Source organism: Uloborus diversus, chromosome 6 (assembly GCF_026930045.1).
Source record: "Uloborus diversus isolate 005 chromosome 6, Udiv.v.3.1, whole genome shotgun sequence".
NCBI classification, from domain to species: Eukaryota; Metazoa; Arthropoda; class Arachnida; order Araneae; family Uloboridae; genus Uloborus; species Uloborus diversus.
The window spans coordinates 82,136,389-82,161,869 of NC_072736.1; the positions used below are offsets into that span (position 1 = coordinate 82,136,389).

The 25,481-nt window shown below is 36.1% G+C and overlaps 1 protein-coding gene across 1 annotated transcript in view; it reads right to left on the minus strand.

The window, feature by feature from the left end:
* Nucleotides 1–9,259: 9,259 nt before the first annotated feature.
* The window catches only part of LOC129224840 (uncharacterized), a 42,746-nt gene continuing 26,524 nt past the window's right edge, over nucleotides 9,260–25,481 (minus strand). The window contains exons 6-9 of the mRNA XM_054859386.1: nucleotides 22,965–23,081; nucleotides 20,832–20,943; nucleotides 14,298–14,360; nucleotides 9,260–9,364 (exon numbers count right to left, since the gene is read on the minus strand). Of these exons, the coding sequence (XP_054715361.1) occupies nucleotides 9,281–9,364; nucleotides 14,298–14,360; nucleotides 20,832–20,943; nucleotides 22,965–23,081 (376 nt within the window). The 3' untranslated portion in view covers nucleotides 9,260–9,280. The remainder of the gene's footprint in view (nucleotides 9,365–14,297; nucleotides 14,361–20,831; nucleotides 20,944–22,964; nucleotides 23,082–25,481) is intronic.

Below are 25,481 nucleotides of genomic sequence, written 5' to 3' on the forward strand. Positions count from 1 at the left end.
AAATAATCAGTTAAAACAGTTTGACATCTCTTTTTTGCATTACAAGCCTGTTTCTTAATATAAATATTTAAATCAATTACCTTAGCAAGTTTTTCAGTGTCCCCTTTGCTCAGGAAAAAGTTTTTCAATTCTTTACTGTATTTCAGTGCTTCCGAAAATTCTCTACTTTTTATGGTTAATTTATTTATTTTATCTCGAGTATCACTATTGCATGATTGACAGTTGGCAATATGACCTTGAATATGGGCAAATCTTTTTCATGTCTAAAAATTAAACAACCCAACGAAACCACGGCGCCATAAAGCCGACTACTACCGGCGCCGGTCTGCTCAATTGCATCTCCCGAGAGCCCCAGTTAGAAAAAGCACACAGTTTCCCCTTTTTTATCTTAACTTTTGAATAGTTATTGTGTACAAAATTCATTAAAATCCTAAGAAAAACATACGTTAATTGTTAGACTGACATCAGTTTTCACTTATCTGTTTCAATACTCTCCAAACTAGCCGTAACAAAATTATGACTTTTTTTTCTTTTTCATTTTTTGCTGCCCGCAAAAAGTACCATGTCTTTCAATTCTTTTTTTTTCTGCTTCCAACTTTTAAGATCCAATCGCTGCCTCTGTCCATTACCACCCTTTTAATTCCAAGAAACAATGATAAGGAAATGACGGGGAGGGGGGGGGGCAATATCAGTTGTGGAGGATGAAAAGCTTTGTAAGGCAAGCAGTTACTAAGATATTCTGTGAAAAGAAAAAAAAACGAAAGTGCTGCAATCGCAAGGGAAATTTTTTGTGAAATAACTGTCCGTTATTCAGAGTGAATTACATGGAATGGCCTATATTGAGGGACTGGGGACTTGCAAAAATGTCCGTTAATTAGAGGTGTCCGTTATTCGGGAGTGTCCGTTAAGGGAGGTTTCACTGTATAACAATATGTAAACTTAAAAAAAAGGTTTCTTTCATTATTTATATCTAATATTCCATTTCATATTTTTATCAATTTTAATGGAATTATTTTAGCTTTAGCTGTTTTACTCATTTTTCTTCTGTTAGCTCCTTTTGCAGTTATATGATATGGAAATAAAAAATATGCATTAATCGGTGCACAGAGTCATAAGACATTTTCCTTTTTTTTTTCTGACTATCGATTAATATTTAATCAGGCACTTTTAATATGAATTATAATTGTTACATTACTAATAATTTTATGAATATAAAATAAAAAAGGAATATTATATTTGCTATATTAATGATGTATAAATGCATCATAAAAATATAGTACGAAGCCTTTTGGTTATTTTTAATAATAAATGAACAATATTACTATGATTAATATAATTTTTATATTGAAAATACCGTGGTTTAAAAAATAAATATCTAAAATATGATATTTCAAAATAAATATCCGATATATATCGAAGAACCCTGCGTCAATGTTGAAGAATTTAAGACAGTTTTGAATTTTCAGTTTACAATCACTTTTGGCATACAAAGAACCTTTGTTTTATGCGGATTTGATTATATGTGGTTTAAGATTTGACACCTTTATTTTATTTTACTGAAATGAGTTTTGATTTTATGCAAATGTGGCATTGCGAACAAATAACAATTTTCAAAATCTAAACTCCGGAGATTGCAGATAACATTTAATCAACTGCATTTTGGTGTGCTAATGGGGGAGCTTGGGCCACTAGAGACATTTTTTGCAGTTGGTTCCTGAGCTCTTTCCAGAAGTAAGGTAAAGTAAAAAATCTCACACAATTCAGAACTAACTGGAAGAAAAGCTTTTAGAAAGGAAAGGGAGGATGAAACCAACGACGATACTGACATTAATGACACAACGAAAAGTATGCACACGGAAAATGTTGAGCCATTCCTTGACAATGACAAATGAACTTTTGAACTTGTTAGCGATGTAAGGTCCCGTCATGGAAATATATCAAGTGATTATGGAAGCGTTAATGCCTCACAAAGAACTATACGGAAAAATATTTAACAACTGCCAAAAAAAACCTAATAACCAGCTCTTTTTTTATAAACACTAAGCTCATGTTTTCACACATTGTGCATGTATTGGAATAAGTACACATTAAACTTATTATATATGAGTCACTAGAATGAAGTTTTTCCTCCATGGAACCTAACACCTATATTAAGGCTGCTTAATTTATGTGGTTTTGATTAACGCGGCATTCCCTTCGACCCCTGTAAAACTGTACTCTATTGCACTTGTCAGATCCTCCTGAAATTTCTGCATTCAAGTTAAGTCTAAACTGTAAATTGAAAACAACTGAAAATAATAATAATTTGAACTCAAATTATGTTTTTCGCAATCACAAGCTGTGACAGGACCCTACTCATTGGAGTTATTGTTTCTAGAAACGGCTCCTGTCCCTCCAAGCCTGCCCCTCCTCTCGGGTGATTACGTGTGTATAGTTGTGTATGTGTAGGCTTGTGTGTGTGCGTAGACCTGTGTGAATGCATGTTGGCATGTATGTGTGTAAAGGCGCGTGTGTATGGGTGTATGAGCGTGTGTGTGTAGGACATAAATGCCCACTAACCAGGAGCCTTACACTAACCAGGAGCAGCGGATTGCAGGGGACAGTGCTCAGGACCGGAGAGTCGTGCCTGCAGATTATGGTGAGGTTGAAAAAGCAACTTGAACGTTAAGGACGGTATCGTATTTTAAGCATTGTTTGATAACGATGGGACTAAGAGCGGGCAGGGATTCAGTGTGCCCTCACGAACTATGTATTTTTTTTTTTTTTTTTTTTTGAAACTGAAATCAATTTGAGGCTAGTTTAGGCAGGAGGCTGTGACTCCACGGAACCATCTAAAAACGAAATTTTGAGGTATAGTGATTGCGTTGGATAAAAGGGGATCCCGTGTCCTTCACCGAAAGTTCTTGAAACTGATGTTTGAAAAACGCAATTTTAGTTTGTTTCTCAATACGTTAAGTGAGAGGGGGTGGGATTAGGGGCCTCTCTAAAGACGCTAATTGAGACTGTGTTTGGTAGTAATGTTTTCAAATGAATTTCGGGGCCCTCCTTTGCAAAAATTTCGAAAAATGTCATTAAGCAATTTTTAATGACACATTTTGGATTTTGGAGCCAACATTTTTAAGCTATGTTTGATTAAGTTAAGGTGGAAGGGGTGAATCAGAGACCTAATTGGGTCCTTAAGATCAATGGTTCAACCAGCGAAATTTTCCGTTCAAATCAAGTCCTAGAAACTCAATTTTAAGCCTTTATTTTCGTGGAAGAGGTCATGGCATCCTTTTGGATCAAGAGCCCTGTCCTCCTATCTGATCTGAAACCGGGCAGTTCATTCGGGATTTTAGTTAGAAAAAATTGCCATAAAGGGGGAAAATTACAAAATTTTAGTTTGTCATTCATATATGTTTGACTTTCAGGGGAGTCACAATTTTCCACTTTCTCCCCATGCATACACGATTGTTGAACACAGAGTTGGTTGTTTGAAATGCTTGCGAGAGTATCTAATCAATATAGCTTTTTTTTTTTATAAATGAAATGTGTCTTCATTGTTTAGGTCTATAAAAGCTTGGGGGGGGGGGTAAACATTAGTGGCCGCCCTCGGTGCTCCTTTTAGAAGGCACCCTTTCATGCTTCCGGAGGGGGCCATTTCCCTCATTTCCCCTCCCCTGTATCTATGCCTGTTTACCGGTTCTGTCACAAATTTTGCAACCAAATGAAGCATGTGTGTAAGGAGTAGATTTTAATGGACAATGAACCTACACAATGTTCCCTAACATTCTATTTTTCTTAAGCTATGCTATGCTGTCGGGAATCAACACATTCTTTGATAATTGAACATTTAAAATTCAGCATATTTATTCGACTTATTATAAGTTACCTTGTGGGAAATTCTTGAGGAATTTTGCTTGATTGTAAGAACTATATAATGCGGCCGCCCCTTGCTTTGGCCACCCATGTGCGGCGCACACCTTCTAGGATCGGCCCTGGCAGTGATGTATTAAGCACTAGTGGTACCCGCACGTCTTTGCCCGTAATAGGAAAATCAAAAGGTCTTTAGGTTCGCCTGTTTATTTACAAATAATGTATGGTGAACTTTCTCGCCAATTGGCTTTTACCCATGTTACAGTTACAAGTTATGATAATTTCGTATCTTGCCAATTGGCTTGTGCCCATGTTACGGTTCCACGTTATGATAATTTTGTAATTTACTCCTCCATCTTATGATCATTTTGTTCTTAAAATTAGAATAGAAAAAAAACCACATTTAATTTTCGAAAAATCGCTTCGAGATGCACACCCCCATGCTATAAACTAACTTTGTGCCAAATTTCATGAAAATCGGCCAAAAGGTCTAGGCGCCATGCGTGTCACAGAGATTCGGTCAGAGAGAGATCCAGACAGAGAGACTTTCAGCTTTATTATTAGTAAAGAAAGTAAATGTGTGCACTAAATTTAAATCAAAAGAATTATAAGAAAAAAGTAGAGCAGTACAGGACTTGTCTTTTGTGAATAAAATTAGACAAAAAAGAAATTAAGAACTTCTATTTTTAGTTTTAGTTATGGTGTTTTCGCATCCTTAACCTCCTTTTTTCTTCTTTTATTGTGTCACACGTGTTTCTGTGTGTAAAATATACATAGTTGCTTTAAATTGATGCAAATTTTAAATGTTTGCTGCTGCAAGCTGCTCCAAATTTGCAATTTTACTGCTCCAGACTGCTCCAAATTCACCGTTTTGCTGCACCAAACTCTCCATTTTCCTGCTCCCAAGATTGCTTCAAAAGCGAGTTTTGGTCGGCACATCCCTGTGTTTATGTATCCTTAACTGTGATTAGTATCACTAATCTACTACAGCAGCAGTTACATCATTCAACTTTTGAATGTGAATAGCCATATTTATAATAAACTAGATGCTTTGCACAGTCTACTTCAAAAAAAAAAGTTGTGTCAAGTAAGGCAAGTTCAACAATCAGGCTCAAATAAAAGAAAACTAGTATGTTGTGGCCATCACGAAACTTTCTTCTATATTTTTCCTTTTTCTGATCCCTCCCCATGCTTGACGAGAAAGCAATATTACTAACAAAAACAAAATTACACATGCAAAAACTTGACGACCATCCCAATGTCTGAATATTGTAAAAGCAAAGAAAAGAGCGAAAATTGAAAGTTATTTTAAAAGCCTTGCCTGAATTAATTACAAATATTTTATTTATTAACAAACATAAGATGGCAACAGTTAACAATTTTAAATCATTGAGATACTATTTCCATAGACTAATAATAAGAATAGACCGAGTTATGGCAACCCTTTTGCTGCTCATAAACCAAACCATGTGACTGGTGGATATATTAGCAACAACGGGCGTTGATCATAGCCAGGGCCGTGTCCAAGGGGAGGGTTTTAGGGGTTAAACCCCTCCCATTGGGGGAGAATAATGATAAAAAGCAATATGAAGAAAATGATATTTAACTTAGTTATAGTGTTAATGTTTACGTCAGTGCTCTTTTTTTAAGTCATTTTCTTTGATTTTTTTTTCAGCAATTTACGAGTGCCCACTCTTCACCAACTGAAATTATATTTTAGAAAACCAGTTGCAAAAGAACCACTGAATAGACTGACAATACAAAACATCCAATGGGAATATTTTTTGGTATACAGCATGTTAAAAAAAAAAATATTTGCGAAATTTTTAATACCTTTTGCAATATGCAGTGTAGTTAACAGATAAAAAGGCTTGTTTCTGAAGAAGCTGTAAAACAACATTCTATCCACTAGCGCAGCCGGAATTTGGGGAAATAGGGGAGGGGTCACAAACATCCCTACATGTATATAATACTATACTTGTTATCTCTTCCTAGGAATAGTAATGCGCTTTAAAATAAATGGCTCTGGTCCCTAAAGTACTCCATTGCTTGATTATAACCATAAAACAGGAATGAATTATTTGGTACAAGAGGTGTTTTCATGCCACTGCGAGAAATGATTTTTAAAAGATCTTTGAAACCCCTCCCTTTGTGAAATCCTGGACTGGGAAAGCTCGGTCTACTCCATAGACTAATAATAAGAGTAGACCGAGCTATGGCAACCCTTTTGCTGCTCATAAACCAAACCATGTGACTGGTGGATATCCTAGCAACAGCGGGCGTTAATCGTAGCAGACGATCAACGCCAGCGCGAAATAAAATTAATAGAATTTATGGAATACGGAAGAATGATCCGATTTGTAAATTTGTTATTCTAAATTGTAAATATTTTGTTAATATAGTGAGTTTTTCGTTTAGATAGTATTGTGCATTTTCTTTAATCAATTTCAATAACTCTCTAAGCAATAAAAGATGCAAGCGACCAAGAAGAATCAGCAAACGGTAGGATTTTTACCTACAGTTTCAATTTAAGATACCGATTAGTACATTTTTGCGTTAACGCAAAACGTTTACGCCATTTCGTTCACGTCAACGCTGACAGCTCCAAATGAAATAAAAGTTACCGAAAACTGATTAAAAACTATTACTAATGTCAAAATAATGCATAACTAAAAGAAAAACAGTTCAATCTCTGCACCTGGAAGTTTTTTTTAATGAAAACACATTGTCTTAAAATACATGTCGAGTGCCAAACTATAGATATTGCTGCCATCTAGCAACCATGCTGCCAAAGTCTTCGCCAAGCCCTTCCACTAGTCACGTGATACATCTATGAACCAATTTTCTTCATCAGCAAGAATGAGAAAGCTCGGTCTACTCTTATTATTAGTCTATGGATAATATTTCCAATCATTTCCATACAATTACTAGTATGTTGTGGCCATCACGAAACTTTCTTCTATATTTTTCTTTTTTTTTTTCTGATCCCTCCCCTTGCTTGACGAGGAAGCAATATTCCCAACAAAAACAAAATTACACATGCAAAAACTTGACGACCATCCCAATGTCTGAATTATTGCAAAAGCAAAGCAAAGAGCGAAAATTGAAAGTTATTTTAAAAGCCTTGCTTGAATTAATTACAAATATTTTATTTGTTAACAAACATAAGATGGCAACAGTTAAAAATTTTAAATCGTTGAGATAATATTTCCGATCATTTCCATACAATTAAAATCACGAGAAATACGCAGACGACAATCTATTACGATTTATCTTTCTTATTGTTGCATTAATAAAGCTATTTTTATTCGCAAAAAAAAAAAAAAAAAAAAAAATCAACACCTCTTGGAGCGATTGGCGTCAAAATTGAACCAAAGCCTGTTTACGTATGGATTCACATATATTCCAAATTTCAACCAGAACGTAGCATTACTTCTTGAGATAGGGTACTCACAATGGAAAAAAAGAACGCGCGATTGCGCTACCCCCTTTTTAGCTGTTGACACCAAAATAAAATCAGCTCTTATACCCACTAAAGGCTACTTGTCGATAAATTTTTCTTTCATTCCGTTCATTATTTCTTGAGATACAGCAGTCACAATTGACGACAAAAAAACGTTCTATAGCTCAACCCCCGTTTGGGTTATGGACACCAAAATTTAATCAGCACCTGTTCCTGTTAATGGCAACATATGGACCAAATTTTGTTTGATTCCGCCAGTTACTTCCTGAGGAATAGCAAGCACGCGTAACTCAAAAAAACGTCCCATTGCTCCACCCCCCTTGGAGGAATTCGCGCCAAAAACCAATGGGCACAAGTTCACATACGGGCACATATGTGTACCAAATTTCGTTCGATTTCATGCGGTAGTTTTTGCTGTAGAGCGGCCACAAAAAACTGGTCACACACAGACGTGACACACATACATACACACACACACACACACATACATACATACACACACACACAGACAGACAGACATTTTCCAAAAATAGTCGAAATGAACTCAGCACACCTCAAAACGTTCGAATCCTTCGAAATTCGAAAATTTGCACGAATCCAATACTTTCTTCTATATATTAGATATAGAAGAAAGTAAAAATCACGAGAAATACGCAGACGACAATCTATTACGATTTATCTTTCTTATTGTTGCATTAATAAAGCTATTTTTATTCGCAAAAAAAAAAAAAAAAAAATCAACACCTCTTGGAGCGATTGGCGTCAAAATTGAACCGAAGCCTGTTTACATATGGATTCACATATATTCCAAATTTCAACCAGAACGCAGCATTACTTCTTGAGATAGGGCACTCATAATGGAAAAAAAGAACGGGTGATTGTGCTACCCCCTGTTTAGCTGTTGACACCAAAATAAAATTAGCTCTTATACCCACTAAGGGCTACTTGCCGATAAATTTTTCTTTCATTCCGTTCATTATTTCTTGAGATACAGCAGTCACAATTGACGACAAAAAACGTTCTATAGCTCAACCCCTGTTTGAGTTATTGACACCAAAATTAAATCAGCACCTGTTCCTGTTAATGGCAACATATGGACCAAATTTTGTTTGATTCCGCCAGTTACTTCCTGAGGAATAGCAAGCACGCGTAACTCAAAAAACGTCCCATTGCTCCACCCTTCCTTAGATTAATTCGCGCCAAAAACCAATGGGCACAAGTTCACATAGCGGCACATATGTGTACCAAATTTCGTTCGATTTCATGCGGTAGTTTTTGCTGTAGAGCGGCCACAAAAAACTGGTCACACACAGACATACACACACACATATACACACACACACACAGACAGACAGACATTTTCCAAAAATAGTCGAAATGGACTCAGTACACCTCAAAACGTTCGAATCCGTCAAAATTCGAAATTCGAAAATTTGCACGAATCCAATACTTTCTTCTATATATTAGATATAGAAGAAAGTAAAAATGGGTTGAATATCCCGTCAACTTGCAGAAAAGAACAATTTTGTGACTAAAAATTAAAATTTGATTTTTTTTATTAAATCCCCCCCCCCCCCAAAAAAAAACGCTACTGTACAATATGGTACCTTATTCAGTAAATATTTGGATGGTTTTTCTAGAATTATTAAAACTAATATTGCACTAAACCTGTACTTTGGACAATTGATGGTGTTAAGATGCATCCTAACTTTCATAGTTGTGAAATTGTACAACTTGTTGCCTTCTATCATAGAATTCATTCATATGAAAAAAAAAAAAAAAAACTCTGGTTTTTTCCATTGAATTTTTATGCATGCTCTTTAAATTTGAATAACTACTTAAAGATGTTTAAATAATTAAATACATGATGAAGGATGTTTTCACATTCTTTATAAAGTTTCAATCAACAATTTAATGTAATAAATATGCAGGAACTATTTAGAAAACTACATAATTGTCTCCCTATGGCACAAAGTCAACAACAGATACTAACTTAACTGCAGCCCTTTTGACTTCTGGAACTTTATCATTAAGGAGTGCGACAATCTGAAACATTAAAAAGAATATTAGTTCATTAATTAGTTTATTGTGCTTTTTTTGGTTTTTTAGTAGTTTTAGAGGAAAAGAGGTTTGGGGTTCCCTTCCGATTGTTTTCCCTCAAAAATGAGGTGGTTTTTTTAAAGATGTCGGTGGCTCTCTTCCGGGAATTTTTCAACTCTGAAATTTTAAAAACGCTACCTTAGGCTATTCTTACTAACGATGGAGGGAAGGAAAGTGATTGTACGGGTTACCTCTCCTTTTTTTTCAATTCAAAACTGGAATAAATTTTAGGCTGCCTTTGGGAAGGAAAGGTTTGGTGGCTCTCCCGTGAAAATTTTGAAAAGCAAAATTTTAATCTATCTTATAAAGGAGTTGAGGAAGTACAGAGACTTTTTGCAGAGGTTTTTCATCATTACCATCTGGAAAACGAGATTTTTGGCTATCTTTGGTGTCATTTGGGGATGTCCTAATGTCTCTAAAAGTGAAGTCAGACAGCTCCGATTCAGAAATATTTTGATTTGACGTCCTAAAAACTGGCTATCTTGGAATTACGGTTAGGGGTTCTTCCCGAGAAATTTTTAGGAACTGGAGTTTTTAAAACTCAATTTTAGGCTATATTAGGACATGTTAGGTGAGAGAGATGGACTTGGGAATCTCCGTCGAAAATGTTATGAAACTCGAGTTTCTGAGTAGTTTTTCAAACTAACAGTCCTAAAAACACATTTTAGACTTTTTGATGACGTTGAGAGATATGTCAGGATTCGAGTGATCACCCCATAATTATATGCTTATATCCAATGTTGTACCCTGGCCTCAAAAAGTTAAGGTACAGCATGTTTTTTGAAGCTCACCATTAAAAAATGGCAGTAACACGAAAATGCACATATTGCATGAATGATAATAACGAACTTTAAAACCATTTATAAAAAAAACGAGAGCTACCACTTTTATTGTATAGAAAAGAACATATTTTTACGATTAAGAAAAAGATATGCAAACATCAAGCTTTCGTACTTTTGTGTGTAAGTTGCGTTGATTTTCAATTGTTGTTTGCAGTTTCGGTGACAACAGTCAACAGAATTTAGAAAATGTCTCAGAGACGTCGTTTACCCGATTCCTTAAGGTGGAGGGCAATTGGATGGAAATGGGATTGTCGCAGGCTGATGCTGCTAGACGTCTCAATGTGTCACGTAGCATTGTTTAGCGACTTTGGGATCGATACCAATCCGAAGATTCTGTGAGAGTGAGAGGAAGACCTGTTCCTGGCCGACCACGAGCTACAACAACAGCAGAAGACCGTTTTCTAGCTCTTTTGGCCCGAAGGAGAAGAACCACTGCTGTGCCGCAGCTCGTTGCAGATCACTGTGTAGCATCAGGAAGAAGAATCTCTGCTACTATGGTGAAAAATCGTCTTCACAATGTAGGTCTTTATGCAAGATAACTCGACTAGTTGTGTGTGTAGCTCTCAACGGACCACAGCGAAGGATCCGCTTATGCTGGGCAAGAAAACATGTTTCCTGGACCCAGCAGCAATGTGTTTCTGTGCTGTTTACAGACGAGACAAGACTTACATTGGAGAGTGATTCAGGTCATCTACTGATCTGGAGGGAACAGCGCACTAGATACCATCAATCCAACACTTGAAAGGAGCAGTTATAGAGATGGTAGAATCATGGTTTGTGTGTGGTCAGGGATATTGTTCGGTGGTGACACTGACCTGCATGTGTTCCATAGAGGAACTTTGACTGGTCTGAGATATCTGGATGAGATCCCTTATCCATATATCCGCTCATGTGCTGGTGCTATTGGTAATGACTTCATTATGATGGATTATAATACACGACCTCACAGAGACCACATTGTTGAAGTATCTTAAGGATCACGGTTTGGAATGGATGGAATGGCCAGCTTGATCTCCAGACCTGAATGCGATAGAACATCTTTGGGACTATTTTGGCAGACAGGTTGATGTTTTAAATCCTCCTCTAAAGTTGTTACATTAGCTGGAAAAAGGCTTACTCTGTGTCTGATCGCTTCCTATTTCAGTGTCCGACAACTTACAAAACAGCATGGAAAATTGATGCCGTCAATGAATTTAAGTTAGGGGGGACGCATTAGAACCCATTTTCGTATTGTTTCTATGACATTTTACTGCATAACACTGATGTTCTGTTTTCTTCAAAAATGGACTTTTCCGCAAAGATTGATTTTTTTTTATAAATCGTTTTTGCTTTACACTTATACAAATTTCTGTAACGTATACAACAAAAAACCATTCAATGCACATATCCTCCAATTTTTTTGCTTCTACATTCATTCATTTGCAAATTAGACGCAAAAAACAGGTTGTACCTTAACTTTTTGAGGCCAGTGTGTTTTGAGAAATTAGGAGAGGAGGTACATGCTCTTTAAGCGCATCTTCTGTCAAGCCTAAAAACGCACCTTCAGGCAATATTTTTCTAATTAAAGGGAGGGTGCGAGGAATTTTCCCTTCCTCGAAATGTTTTGCCATTGAGACTCCTGAAAACACAGTTTTTAAGCTAGTTTTGGACATGTCACAGCTGGCTAACATTACACCGCTCTTCAAGAAAGGATCTAAAGGGAGTGTGGGAAATTATAGACCTGTGAGTCTAACTTCGGTGGTTTGCAAAATTTTTGAAACATTGATAAAAATTAAAATAGTAAATTTTCTAGAGACTAATAATCTATTGACTAGTTTTCAGTACGGTTTCAGGAAAGGCAAATTTTGTGCAACTAATTTATTACATTTCTGTGACAAAGTTACCATGGCTTTGGACAATAAGAAGCCTGTAGATGTTGTTTACATAGATTTTCAAAAAGCTTTCGATAAGGTACCGCATGTTGCTCTACTTAGCAAATTAGCTGATATAGGAATAGGAGGGAAAACTTTCATTTGGGTAAAAAACTGGCTGACCGGAAGGAAACAAAGGGTAGTTGTAAGGGGAAATTACTCTAATTGGAGTGAGGTTTTAAGCGGGGTTCCTCAAGGATCAGTGTTAGGGCCTGTTTTGTTCATTGTTTTTATGAACGATATTCACAAAAATATTTCTGGGAACATGAATTGTTTTGCTGATAATGTCAAAGTTATGGAGACTGTAGATAATGAAGAACAAGCAAAACAGCTGCAAGAGGATCTAGATCATATTACGGAGTGGGCTGATAAATGGGGTATGGCTGTTAATGTTGGGAAATGTCAAGTGCTACATTTAGGGCATGGAAATAAGTGTATAAGTTATTATTTGCAAGGTTCAGTCATTAGTCAGGCAGACAAAGTTACTGATCTGGGGGTTTTAATAAGTCAGGATTTAAAGTTTAGCCAACAGTGCAGCATTGCTAGTAACAAGGCCAATAAGATGCTTTGGTTTATCAATAGATCTATTTCAAACAAATCTAAAGAAGTTCTTCTGCCCTTATATAGAAGTTTGGTAAGACCTCATTTGGAGTATGCTGTTCAGTTTTGGTCTCCTTATCTTAAGAAAGACATTAATGTATTGGAAAGGGTTCAAAGGCGAGCTACAAGGCTAATAAATGGACTTTCTCACTTAGACTATGATTCCAGGCTTAGAAGGTTAAAAATGTACAGTCTTAAGCAAAGAAGAGACCGAGGGGACATGATTCAGTTGTTTAAATTTATTAAAATGAAAGATGTTACGGGGCTGAAGTTAAGCACTGAAAACAGGACAAGGGGACATTGTTTTAAGCTATTTAAATCTCAGGCTAACATGGATATTAGGAAAAATTATTATTATAGCAGGGTAGTGGAACCTTGGAACAGTTTACCGGAAGAGGTGGTAATGAGCAAGGGAGTCGATAGTTTTAAGAGGGCCATTGATCTTCACTGGGGATTGTAAATTGACTAGGACCAGTCTAGCTGGGCCCAGAGCCTGTTGCTGGTCGTCGCTTTTGTATTTGTATTTGTATTCTCAGTTCTCTCGTCGCGGGCCCTTGTATCCGTCATTGGTGCAAAAATAGAAAAACCAATCATTTTATGATTGGATGCAATAACTTTTTTTTAATACTATCTGTAAAAAATAATGTTAGCATTACATATATGTTTTAGTTTACTTTTCAGCTTTTATGTATTTAGTGAATATTTGCATGCATATTTTGATGATTTTTTAAGACCTATACTCCGGGCTGAAAGTATTATAATAATTAAAAAAGTATAATAGAAATTCTAAACTTCGAAAACAAATCTAGGGGGGGGGGGAGGTGTATGTGAAATGGGTACGCCACTGTCCCTGAGTTTTTCTTTCTTTTTTTTTCCAAAAAAAAAAAAAAAAACAGCAAAAAAAAAAAAAGGATAAAAACCTCACCGGCTCACGGATTTTTTCCTAAAGCGATTGCCCTTTTCCGTGGGCTGAAAAAAGGTTGAGAGTTTTTTGAAGTTTTGCTTCAATTAGAAATTTAATCTTAAAGGATAATTAAAGCAGCGAAGAAAGGAGAAAATGAACTTTTCTTTATATTTTAATCCAATTTTCATTTATGAAACATACACACATAAGTATTTCAAACTATTGCTGCGTGAAGTAAAATAAGAAGTAAGAACGCTTAATCGCACAAAATTGCAGATTACTGCAAATGGGCAATTAAACGTTGTTATTTCTCATATTACTTTTCAATCACAAAGGTATTTTTGATTTATTCAACTTGATTGCTGTGTAACTTGTGAAAAATTTTTTTTAGCATTTGCTTCATTGGTGGCTGTGAAAACCCATACACACAACCTATGTTCTTTGTGCTATAATATTTGCTTGAAAATAAAAAATAGCTTTCCGATCCAAATATCCTGAGTAACAAAATAAGAGTAAACACTCCCTTTTCAGGCTAGTTCGTGGAAATTAGCGTAATATCGACTTGATAGCAAAGTAATTCAAGTTTTATTAGTTGGTGTTATAAAAATTGAAAACAATTATACTTTTTGGTATTTTCCAAGCAAAGCCATCCTGCCTGGTGGTGCTTCAGCTAATGCTGTCAATACCTGAAAGGAAAATATTTTTGAATGAATCTGATTACAATCGACTCCTGCTGTGCGGCGATTCGACTTACGCAAAATGGTTATAACGCGAGTTTTTCAGGAGCAACGATTTTTCGAGCTAAAGCGAATTTCTCGCTCTCAACGCGAAAATATTTGGAAAGGAATCGTGATGCTAAGTTTCGGCTTTGTTATTGAATACTACACATTAATTCGTGAATGTACTTTCATCCTTTCAGCATCACTGACTGCGCAAGTTTCCGCATACCGCACTATAAACATATCATTGTTAGTGAATATGTATCGCCACCTCATTTTTCATTTATTTCTTCTAAATATGAAAGGTGATGAAATATTGTGTCACCTATAGGCATGCTGTTTCATTTAAAGTTTGATGATGGAAACAAAAAACGAAAGTTTGCGACAATTTCAGAAAAGGTAACGATTCTTGATATACGCTTGAACAACTAGAAAGTGTGTCGAAGATAGCACGACAATTTGGTATGGGGGGAATCTTTCATACGTGCAACTAAAAGTCAAGAGAAGGCAATCCGTATAAGTCCAGGGGGGTGTTACCATAGATGTAAATGTTATAAAAGCAAATGCGAAGCTACTGTATTTAAAAATATATTAAAATGACGATCAGATGGCACAAGGGCGCCCATATGCAAAATTTTAAGGGGGGCTCAGATATTTTCCCCATGGTTTAGCAGGGTTTTTCCCCGTGGAAATCGATTTCAGTACAAATTAGAGTTATTAAAGTTTGACATTTTTAAATAATTATTCATTAATGGCTGGAGAGGAAATGTTTTTACATTTTTGCAAAGAAAAAAGTACTAAAAGCAAAAGAAGTTCTAATTTCTAAGGGGGGCTTGAGCCCCCTCTTGCCCCCCTATATGGGCGCCCTTGAGATGGAGCAGGATAAATCATCATCTTCAATTTTTAAATTATAAATGTAACTTATTGTATCTACTGTATAGTACTTTTACAGTGCAGTGCTTTATTATTACTACATACTGTACGTACCGTACTGTTTCATTTTTACGTCTCTCTATCCCATTGATCATTGATTTTCTGCATCCTAACAGTATTTTATGCTGCAACTTTTTTTAAAACACGGTAAAAATTCGGCTCTTTATGTAAGAAACGGTAATATATAGTTAAAAAATGACCAAAAAAACAGTTTAAGGGTGTTTAAATTTCTAAAATGATTGGGTATATTAATAAAAAAATATACACAATACTTTTACACAACGCGAAATTTCGACTTACGCGAGGAGTCTTGGAACGCATCCCTCGCGTAAGTCGGGATCCGACTGTATTCATTGAATTTATTAGAACGTCTAACAACCGTTGTCTTGCAGCGATAAGTAACTTTAGAAAATAAGTAAAATTTGTTTCAGACACAATTTAATTTTTTCAATCGAAGATTTTAGGTAGGGGTTTTATTTATTTATTTTTTAATGTTTTTAAAACTCTCTTTCTCTCTCTCTCGTTTCGCATTTCTGTGCTGCATGCTTGATTGTTCCATGTGTCTGGAAAAAAGGTTCGCATAAATTTTGGACATTCTTTTAATACTTTTTAATTACTTAAATATCAAACGAAAATAACACAACAGATCAGAAAACTGAAAGATGCACTGTAGTACAAAAAGTAGTCATTTAAAAATAATTTGTCTATGCAGTAAGAAGTGTGCAATCTCTATATATTAAAAAAATTCTAATGTGTACACCACTAGAGAAAATTGGCCAACAACCGATTAATCGGCAATTCATCGGATCTGGTCGCTTAATGATCATAATTATTATTTTTAATGCTACCAATTCCTCCATCTTTTTTTTTTTTTTTTTTTTTTTTTTTTTTACTTTAGAAATAATTAACAGTTTATTGCTGAGAGACTATTTTTCTCCTCTTTCCTAATTTTCCAAAACTAATTTCAAAATTTCATGCAATTTCTTTCATCCATTTTTTCTGTTAATGTTATTAAAATCACATAATGTTAATTCGACATGAAATTTCAAATTATTAGAGGCAGCCTGTCGTCACTCAGCAGGCAAATTTAGGATCATATTTTAATTTAAATTTATTTTAAATTATTAGTAACCATTTAATCTAAATAATTACTTTATTATAAAAATATAAAGTTATCTAAAAGTCCTATTCTAAAGGAGAAAAGTATGACTCATGAAACATGAAGCAACATTGTACACTCCTGTTCGAAAATTACAACACCATGAAGGAAGCATCATAGTTGAATGAAATTTAATACGCAGTTAAGTGGTAATGGTACAAATAAATGACTACATTTTCAAACCAAACAAACAATAAAAAGAGATAGAAATTAGTATTTTGTGTGGCCACCACGCGCAGCAATAAGAGCTGCTACACGACTCGGCATGGAGTGAAACAAAGTTTGAATATCTGCCTGCGGAAGAGTATTCCATATTGTTTGTATGCGCAAAGTTCGTCTATCGAAGCAACAGGACGAGGATCACGAGTGAGACGCCACCCAACGAAATCTCACACATGTTCAATCGGTGACATAAACAGGGAATATGCAGGCCAAGGAAAAAGCTGTACCTGCTGCGAATCAAGGTAGGATTTGACAGTACTGGCGACATGTGGACGGGAATTATCCTGCTGGAATACAGCCCCTGGCAATCCTTGAAGGAATAGCTTGGGGCTGTAAAACTTCGTTTATGTATCGGGTACTGTTCAAATTGCCCACAATTCGTAGCAATTGTGATCGTCCATGATATGCTATGGCACCCCATACCATACCTCTGGGAGTTCGGCTACTGTGGCGTTCGGTAATGCACTCCGGAATGTGCCGTCCACCGGCATAGCGCCTGACACGAATTCGGCCATCATGGTGCGACAAATTGAAGCGGGATTCGTCAGAAAAGACAACCTGCTGCCAATCAGCACGCCAGTTCATACGCACATTATTGGCCTATTGTAGTCGCAGGCGGCGATGGTTTTGCGTGAGAGGAATTTTTGCGCGCAGCCCACGCTGCAGCAGACGTCTCCGAATTGATGAAGCACACAAAGAAACACCTGTAGCTGTTGACCACTGTGCTGCCAATTGTCTAGAAGAAGCTGTGCGGTCCTTCAGCGCCATACGCACCAGGCATCGCGAGCTGACGTCACATTTCGGGGTCCACTCCCTTATTTCCGAGCTGTCCGACCCTCGTCCGTCCACTGCTTCCAAACACGCATGATTGTGCTGCTGTTACGCTGCACACGAGCGGCTACTGCACGATAAGACTATTCAACTTCACGATGGCCGACGATTCTGCCCCGTTCAAACTCCAAAATTTGCACAAATTTCGCTTTCTTTCGTCGAAGAGGCATAGTAAAGATTCAGTTAACTCGCTACAGCTGTCTATTTATATTCGGTTCGATCCACCGTTCAGAGGGCGCTGCTCAGCATACGCATGCGCTACCGGTCTGCAATTCTAATCATTTGCATATTATGTCCTACTTTACATTTCCTGCAATTTTCAGCTCACTCGTGTAAGACCTTCGTGGTGTTGCAATTTTCACAAACAAGAGTGTATATATGTGCATATTTGCTCAAAATAAAAAAATAATATTACTTTAACCATCAGTTTGAAAAAATATTGATGGTAAAGTATGTACATATTTTTTTACATCAAATAATATTTTTAAAAATATTTATTTATTTTTTTTTATTTTTTTAAATTTTATTTATTTATTTATTTATTTTTGTTGAATCAAAAATTAAATTTAAATTGTTGTATGATGTAATCATATGTATAGTTTCGAGGAACAAAATAACTGAAAAAATAATCAAGTTGTGTCACCAAAAGCTGGGGTTAGACAAATCATCGCCTATCATCATCTTAGCCCAATCATCTTAGACAGATCATCGCAAACTTTAAGAAATGATCTTGATCTTCTTTAAAAAATAAAACAAAAGCATTTGGGAGTTTTCTGTTTCATTGGAGAGAGTTAAGAGGAGGTTTCAATGGGATCATAAACACAATTGTTTATTGCTTTTCCATATATGTCCTTCAAAATAGAAGATAAATAGAAATTACATTAATAGCATAAAAATAAAAAGTAGCTGCAAGGCAGGTAGTATAAAAGTATAAAAAGTGTGGGGGAGGGGGCTAGGGGAGAGGATAAATAATCTTCGCACTCCAATTTAAATGTTCTGTAATTTAATTATTCTTTGTAGTTTCATGTGAATTTTAGCTGTGAGACTTATTCTTTAGTATTTCATTCAGTTTTACGCACTTTCTAAACAATTTGTTTTTACTCTGTGCACTTTCATACTGCAGTTCTAAAATGATGTTTGCAGCAAATTACGTTTATTTATAGTAGGTCGTAAATGTATTCATCATAGCTTCTCGTTGAAAGTATGCTTAAAAAAATATTTTGAAAAAAAATTTCCGCTGATCAATCGGCAAAATTTGGCTGATTATAAAAAATCGGCAAAATTTGGCCGATTATAAATAATCATCAAAATGGCCGATTAATTGGTGCATCCCTAGACACCAGCACACTACTTCTTTTTACACCAATCACGTAACCCATGTTTTTTAATAACTCCAAAAAAAAAAAAAAAACAGAAGGTTTTTGCACTCGTGTATACGCTTTAGGAGCAACACTTCTTAAATGAATAGCTTTTTAGACATTTTCCTACCTAAAGTGTATAAAAGTATGGCAAACATAAAGAATCGGCTACTTTTCTCAACGTTATTCTGACAAGATTTCACCTCTCGCTGCATTGTCTTTGCTTGCGACTGTGTAATAGAGGCATAGGGCCGCGAAGAGCCAGGGCGCGCCTTGTCAGTTTGGTCAACGCTCTCCCTCCCTTCATAAAACATGTGGTAGGTACTACGATTCAAGGGCTGAACTCTAATTAAACTAACTAAGCTGACAGGCCCTCTCGTTGGCCCTGAGGCCGTAACTTTAGACAACCAATTTAAACATTTCTTGAAGTTGCGTTAAATTGTCTTTGTGCAATATACAATTTTGACCGGTTTCGCATCTGTTAGATTTTGACTTTACGTGCATGTAGTATGCACCATTGCGTTTGCGACTATATGTTCATATATATTCTTGCTTATTTAGATGTTTTTTTTTATCAGATATGCAAATGATTTAAATTTCGACACCAGTGCGACAAGGGAGTTATTACTCGTTCCGTAGGGCTATTCAAAAGAAGTCGGCATTGTGATTAGAGATACCTCTAAGACGTAACCGGTAAGAGTACGAGCAGTTATTGCACTTTTATTAGGGGTGTATTGTAGACCTTAGAGTAGCAGTACTGTCAAACTTGCGTTCGGCTACCTGGCCCGGAGAGGTATAGGGTAGTTCCTCGGTAATTGCTACAATGATCATGGAAATGTTAGCCCACTGTCAAGGATCGAGCAATCATGAGCGACCATTTCCACACTAACAACATTGATAACATTTATTGGACGCCAATAACTACCTTCTAGGCATCCGGTGTTATCGAGGGAAACTATTTGGAAATGACTGGCAGACGCTGTACAGAGTCGACGTCCCCATTAAGACACCTACTACTGAACCTTCATTATAGGTAGACAGGCATTTTTGCCAAACTCAGACAAGTTGGAGGATAACCGTTTGATGGTGCGTTACCTTCAGTGATGAATTCCGATTTAGTTTCAGAACTGAAGGCCAACCACACGCACATGGAGGCAACCGGGACAGCGGTCCGATGCAGCATTTGTTGTTGAGCGGCATATGGCGAGTACGCATGATATGACAGCGTGGAGGCGGTTTGTTGGGACACCGATCACCTCTAGTCTTTCTTTAAGGCACTATGACTCCTCGTATTTACGTGGACGACATTTTTACGCCGGTTGTACTGTTTATGCTTTCAAGCCACCCAAGTGCCATTTAATAGCAAGTCAACGGTCGTCCACGTACTGTGCTACTCTTCCAGCAATATGTTCAAAGATATGACGTATTCTAGTGACTTTCCAAGTCGCCAGACCTCTCTCTAATAGAGCAATTTTGGGACATGCTTGGAAAGCAACTGATGCTGTCCCGGAATATTGATGAGTTAACGGCGCAGTTGCAAATGGCTTAATTCTCCCCAAGGAGTCAGAAGTGACCTTTTTGTTTCGATGCCACGTTGTGTTTCGGCTTGTAAAGCTGCCAGAGATAGCTAAACTATTTACTGATTTGTAACCTTTTTCACACCATAGTTTCTTAATAAAACGATCTTCCGTTCTGAATTTGTAGACATTTTCTTATCTTCTCATTCGTGATGAAAGTTCGTTTCCTTCCGGGCGCATACATTGTTTGTGATACAATATATACAGAGGTATCGTATCATAATGTAAGTTATATTAAGTGTTCCGTCGTACGGAAAAAAGCTGAAGTGAAAAGCTATAACATTTCCTGAAGAATTTCTTTGTTTTATTTTCTGGAACATTTCTGCATTTTATTCTCCGAGAAGAAATGCATACATACTTTTATGGAGTTCAATCGTATTTCCATATTCGACTTAATCGTCAATGGTAAAATTTTTTCTATACATTTTTTTTCTATGGCCATAAATTTCGCTGGTGTCTCATTAGCAATCCTATAAAGAAAAAAAAGTAACGAATAGGTTCAGAGATAACAAGAAATTGAGTGTTTAGTCGTCTGTTCAAAATGAAGCATCTAGGATAAAACAGAGAAAACCGTTTGCACGTAAAAGGTAATAATTGCAAATATTTCTTTCTTTTTTTTTTCCCCCGTCATCTATTGTACGTTAGCTTTGTTGTACAAGCTTGCTTATTTGGTTTCTGCTGAAAAGAACGTCTAATTCCAATATTTCCCTTTGTTAAGTATTGAATCCACAACGCGTTTCTTCAAATATCTCAAAAACTAATTCCTGCAGATACAGTCAATTACCTGTCCATGGCAGTATATAAAAACACCTATTTCTGAACAAACATGAGGGCTATTGAACTTGCTGCACGTCTAAGTTGTACTTTGATTCGAAAAGTTTTTAGCAATTTCCTAATATTGGATAACTTAAGTTCTGATGGTATCGTTTCAGAGATCCACCTCGTATTTTTGCGAGCATTTCGAATTTCAAGCATCTTAGTTTTTTTTCTTCTTTGTGTGTGTGTGTGTGTGTTTGAGTTCGAGTTCCTATAATCTTATTATTTAATCTAACTACAAAATCGGCCGTTAAGTTATGACGGGTGAAAATTGCTTCTACATTTGAACGAAGCCATTGACTATTTACTGATATTTTGATAGTCGAAATTGTAACCCTAACTCCAGTGGAAGAACCCTAAACTCCAGTAGGTACCGTTCATTGTCGACCATTCATTCCCCTGAAATGACGCAGTTTTACCAGTAAAGCAGTTAAGTTACCGGATCGAGTTCAGCCTTGTCACAATGAAGACTTTCCCTGCATGTTAAACATTTACCAAAATATATTATAAAATTATCATGCAGTGGCGCGAGTTTCATTGTTGAAACTCGCAAATTACTCGATCATCGGCTATTCGCAACTCCAACGAATTATAGGGGGCACTGCAGTCACTGTCTAATGGCGGACGAAAAAACTAAAACAAACGCACGTGGTAACGAAGAAAATGCTAATAATGATTTTTTCACTTTATTCTTTTTAAATTAATTTTCAAAGTCTTGTTGATATTCTGGCCCACGTAGAAAGAAATGAGAATTCAAGAAGCATTACTAAACGCCAAACATTAATGCAAACTACGTAGTTCGTAGTTCTAAGCAGCCACTTCCACGATGTTGAATTCGATATTTATCAATTCTTGATAAAACTAAATAATAATTGTGGCCCGACAAGATTAACAATTAATGCTAGAAAATTTAATATGACATTACAAATTATTATCAAAAGAAGATGATATACTTCTTTGCCTTGCTTGGCTAGCGCTTATTGTTTTGCATTTGTAGCTGAGTTATTTCTCTCAAATTCCCGAATCGGTTAATTTAAAATTTTTCTGTTCCGATGTTTCTAATTTCTGAGTTACGATTTAATTATGTCATGTTATGCAAATCATCAACAAAATTCTCACGGAAATATGGTAGTAGTTTTTTTTTTCAGTTTGAATGACCATTATTTCTATTAACTTATCGAATTCTGTAATCTTAGTACCATTTTATTCCACTCATGATAAAAATTAGAAATGGTTTAACTAAAAACGCGAAATCTCGCCAAGGTTTCTTTGCTCGCACAATACTAAAACTATAACCCTAAACCATACACTAATAATAAGAATAGACCGAGCTATGGCAACCCTTTTGCTGCTCATAAACCAAACCATGTGACTGGTGGATATCCTAGCAACAGCGGGCGTTGATCGTAGCAGACGATCAACGCCCGCGAGAAATAAAATAGATAGAATTGATGGAACACGGAAGAATGATCTTTTATGGAGTCCGATTTGTAAATTTGTTATTCTGAGTTGTAAATATTTTGTTAATATAGTGAGTTTTTTTGTTTAGATAGTATTGTGCATTTTCTTTAGTCAATTTCAATAACTCTCTAATTCCAAAAAGACGCCTGGACTCAAGAGAGTTTGGGAACCTCTGTATCAAATGTAAATAATTTAACATGTCACAAGAACCTACATCATTACGGCGGCAAGAGCTTTTGCTTGAACAGTCTCATTTTCTGAAGCACATAAATCTAGCAAAGGTGTTAATGCTTTTGTTTCCAAAACTCGAGTTCTACCCTCTGCTTCTACTCTGAAAAATACCAAAAATTATCATTAACACGTCAGAAAAATACATATGAGGCAGTGAAAAGCAAAGGGATGTAAGTGGACTATTTTAAGTTTCGAGCAAAACGCGTTTCAAGATCAGATCCTAGGTAGACTTTCATTGAAATTTTTTTCTAAATCATGCCGTGCAGCAGCACCCTACGTGGGATACTAGTACCATCTCTTGCCCAAAGACACAGGAGAGGTTCACCTAGCATTTGTACTGGTTATCTTCAAATTTTTAATTTTGCTACTTGCATCCCTTTGCTTCTCACTACTTCATATGTCTTTGAAAGAGTTTCAATGGGGTCGTTTCCAAAATTTAAAAAAAAAAAAAAAAATTCTGAAAGAGCATGCAAAAACATAGGATTTAACCATTTTTTAAGTAATTTGACCAAGTTTAATTAAAAAAAAAAAAATTACTTTTAATCGGTGCACTATTATTGTTTACGCTTCTGCCGATGACAACACAAATGATGAACTACCACTCACTGTTGCCATTCGCAGTGCGCAGTGTTTAATTCGCTTCTTTACTTGCGTGTACTGGCAACGATATGGTTGATAGCAAGCGTAGAGCGCAATATTTAATTCGCTTCTTGATTATCATAACGTGAAAACGCGATAGAAAGATGCGCCAAAGGACATCATTTGTGACGTCATAAAGACCACGCCTTATTTTCGAAATCGGACATTTAAAAAAATTAATTAAAAATTAAGCGTTGGGAAAATGAAAGTTTTTTCTCCCTCCATGTTATTTATTTTATTTTATTCATTTATTTATTTATTTTTTGCTTATTCTATCAATTTTAGAGACTAAAAAAGTACTACTTTTGACTGAAGGAACTCCCCCCCCCCCCATTGTTTCACTACCCTCTCGGACTCCTTACTAAAACTCACAATTTTATGTAGAGGTGACCGGGGCACGTTTACGCGGATTTTTTTCAACGAATTTTCTAAATTTTATGTTTTAATTTAGGAACTTTTAGACATTGCGGTTTTAGAAAGCAGTTAATGGAGTCAAAATTGGTATAATTTGTTGTTGCTCACACAGTTGTGTTCTTAACAATTAAAAAAAAATTTTTTTTTGAGTCCGAGTCAGTTGCGCAAACTTGCCCCGGACACGGAGCACGTTTACGCATATTTATTTTGACACCTAACGTGGTTCTGTTAATGTTTTGAACATAATGTCTTAAAGTCGTTAAAATAAAGCAAATTTATTACAGACTGAATAGTATGACTGAACAGCACTAGATAATTGTAATGATACGAATTTGTAACTCAATTAAAAATTAAATAGTGATTTTCAAAACTAAATATCCTGAAAATACTAAAAAGTTTTGAGACAGTTCGGAGAGGAAAAAGCGTCAGGGCACGTGTAGAAGTAAGACACAGTAAGAACGTGCGTAAAGGAATTCAGACGTCAACGCGTAAACTTGCCCCGTCGCATTGCAGTTTGGATTTATTTTTAACGTACAAAAAAATTTAATAACATTTCAGTTCATGCAAATATAATTCTCAAACTAGTATGTTGTGGCCATCACGAAACTTTCTTCTATATTTTTCTTTTTTTTTTTTTTTAGTGATCCCTCCCCATGTTTGACGAGGAAGCAATATTCCCAACAAAATCAAAATTACACATGCAAAAACTTGACGACCATCCCAATGTCTGAATTATTACAAAAGCAAAGCAAAGAGCGAAAATTGAAAGTTATTTTAAAAGCCTTGCTTGAATTAATTACAAATATTTTATTTGTTAACAAACGCAAGATGGCAACAGTTAAAAATTTTAAATCATCGCGATTTTCTGGTTATTTTCCAGCAGCTAAAATCACGCGAAATACGCAGGCGACAGTCTATTACAATTTACCTTTCCTATTGTTGCATTTATAAAGCTTTTTTTATTCACACAAAAAAAAAGCCCCCCATGGAGCAATTGGCGCCAAAATTGAACCAACGCCTGTTTACATATGGATTGACATTTATTCCGAATTTCATCCAGAAGGTAGCATTACTTCTTGAAATACGGAACTCACAATAAAAAAAAGAACGTTCGATTGCGCCACCCCCTTTTCAGCTATTGACACCAAAACAGAGTCAGCACTTATAGCCTCTAGGGGCTACTTGTCGATAAATTTTTCTTTGATTCCGTTCATTATTTTTTGAGATACAGCAGTCACAATTGACGACAAAAAACGTTCTATAGCTCAACCCCCGTTTGATTTATTGGCACCAAAACTGAATCAGCACCTGTTCCTGTTAATGGCAACACATGAACCAAATTTTGTTTGATTCCGCCAGTTGCTTCCTGAGGAATAGCAAGCACGCGTAAATCAAAAAACGTCCCATTGCTCCACCCCCCTTGGAGGAATTCGCGCCAAAAACCAAT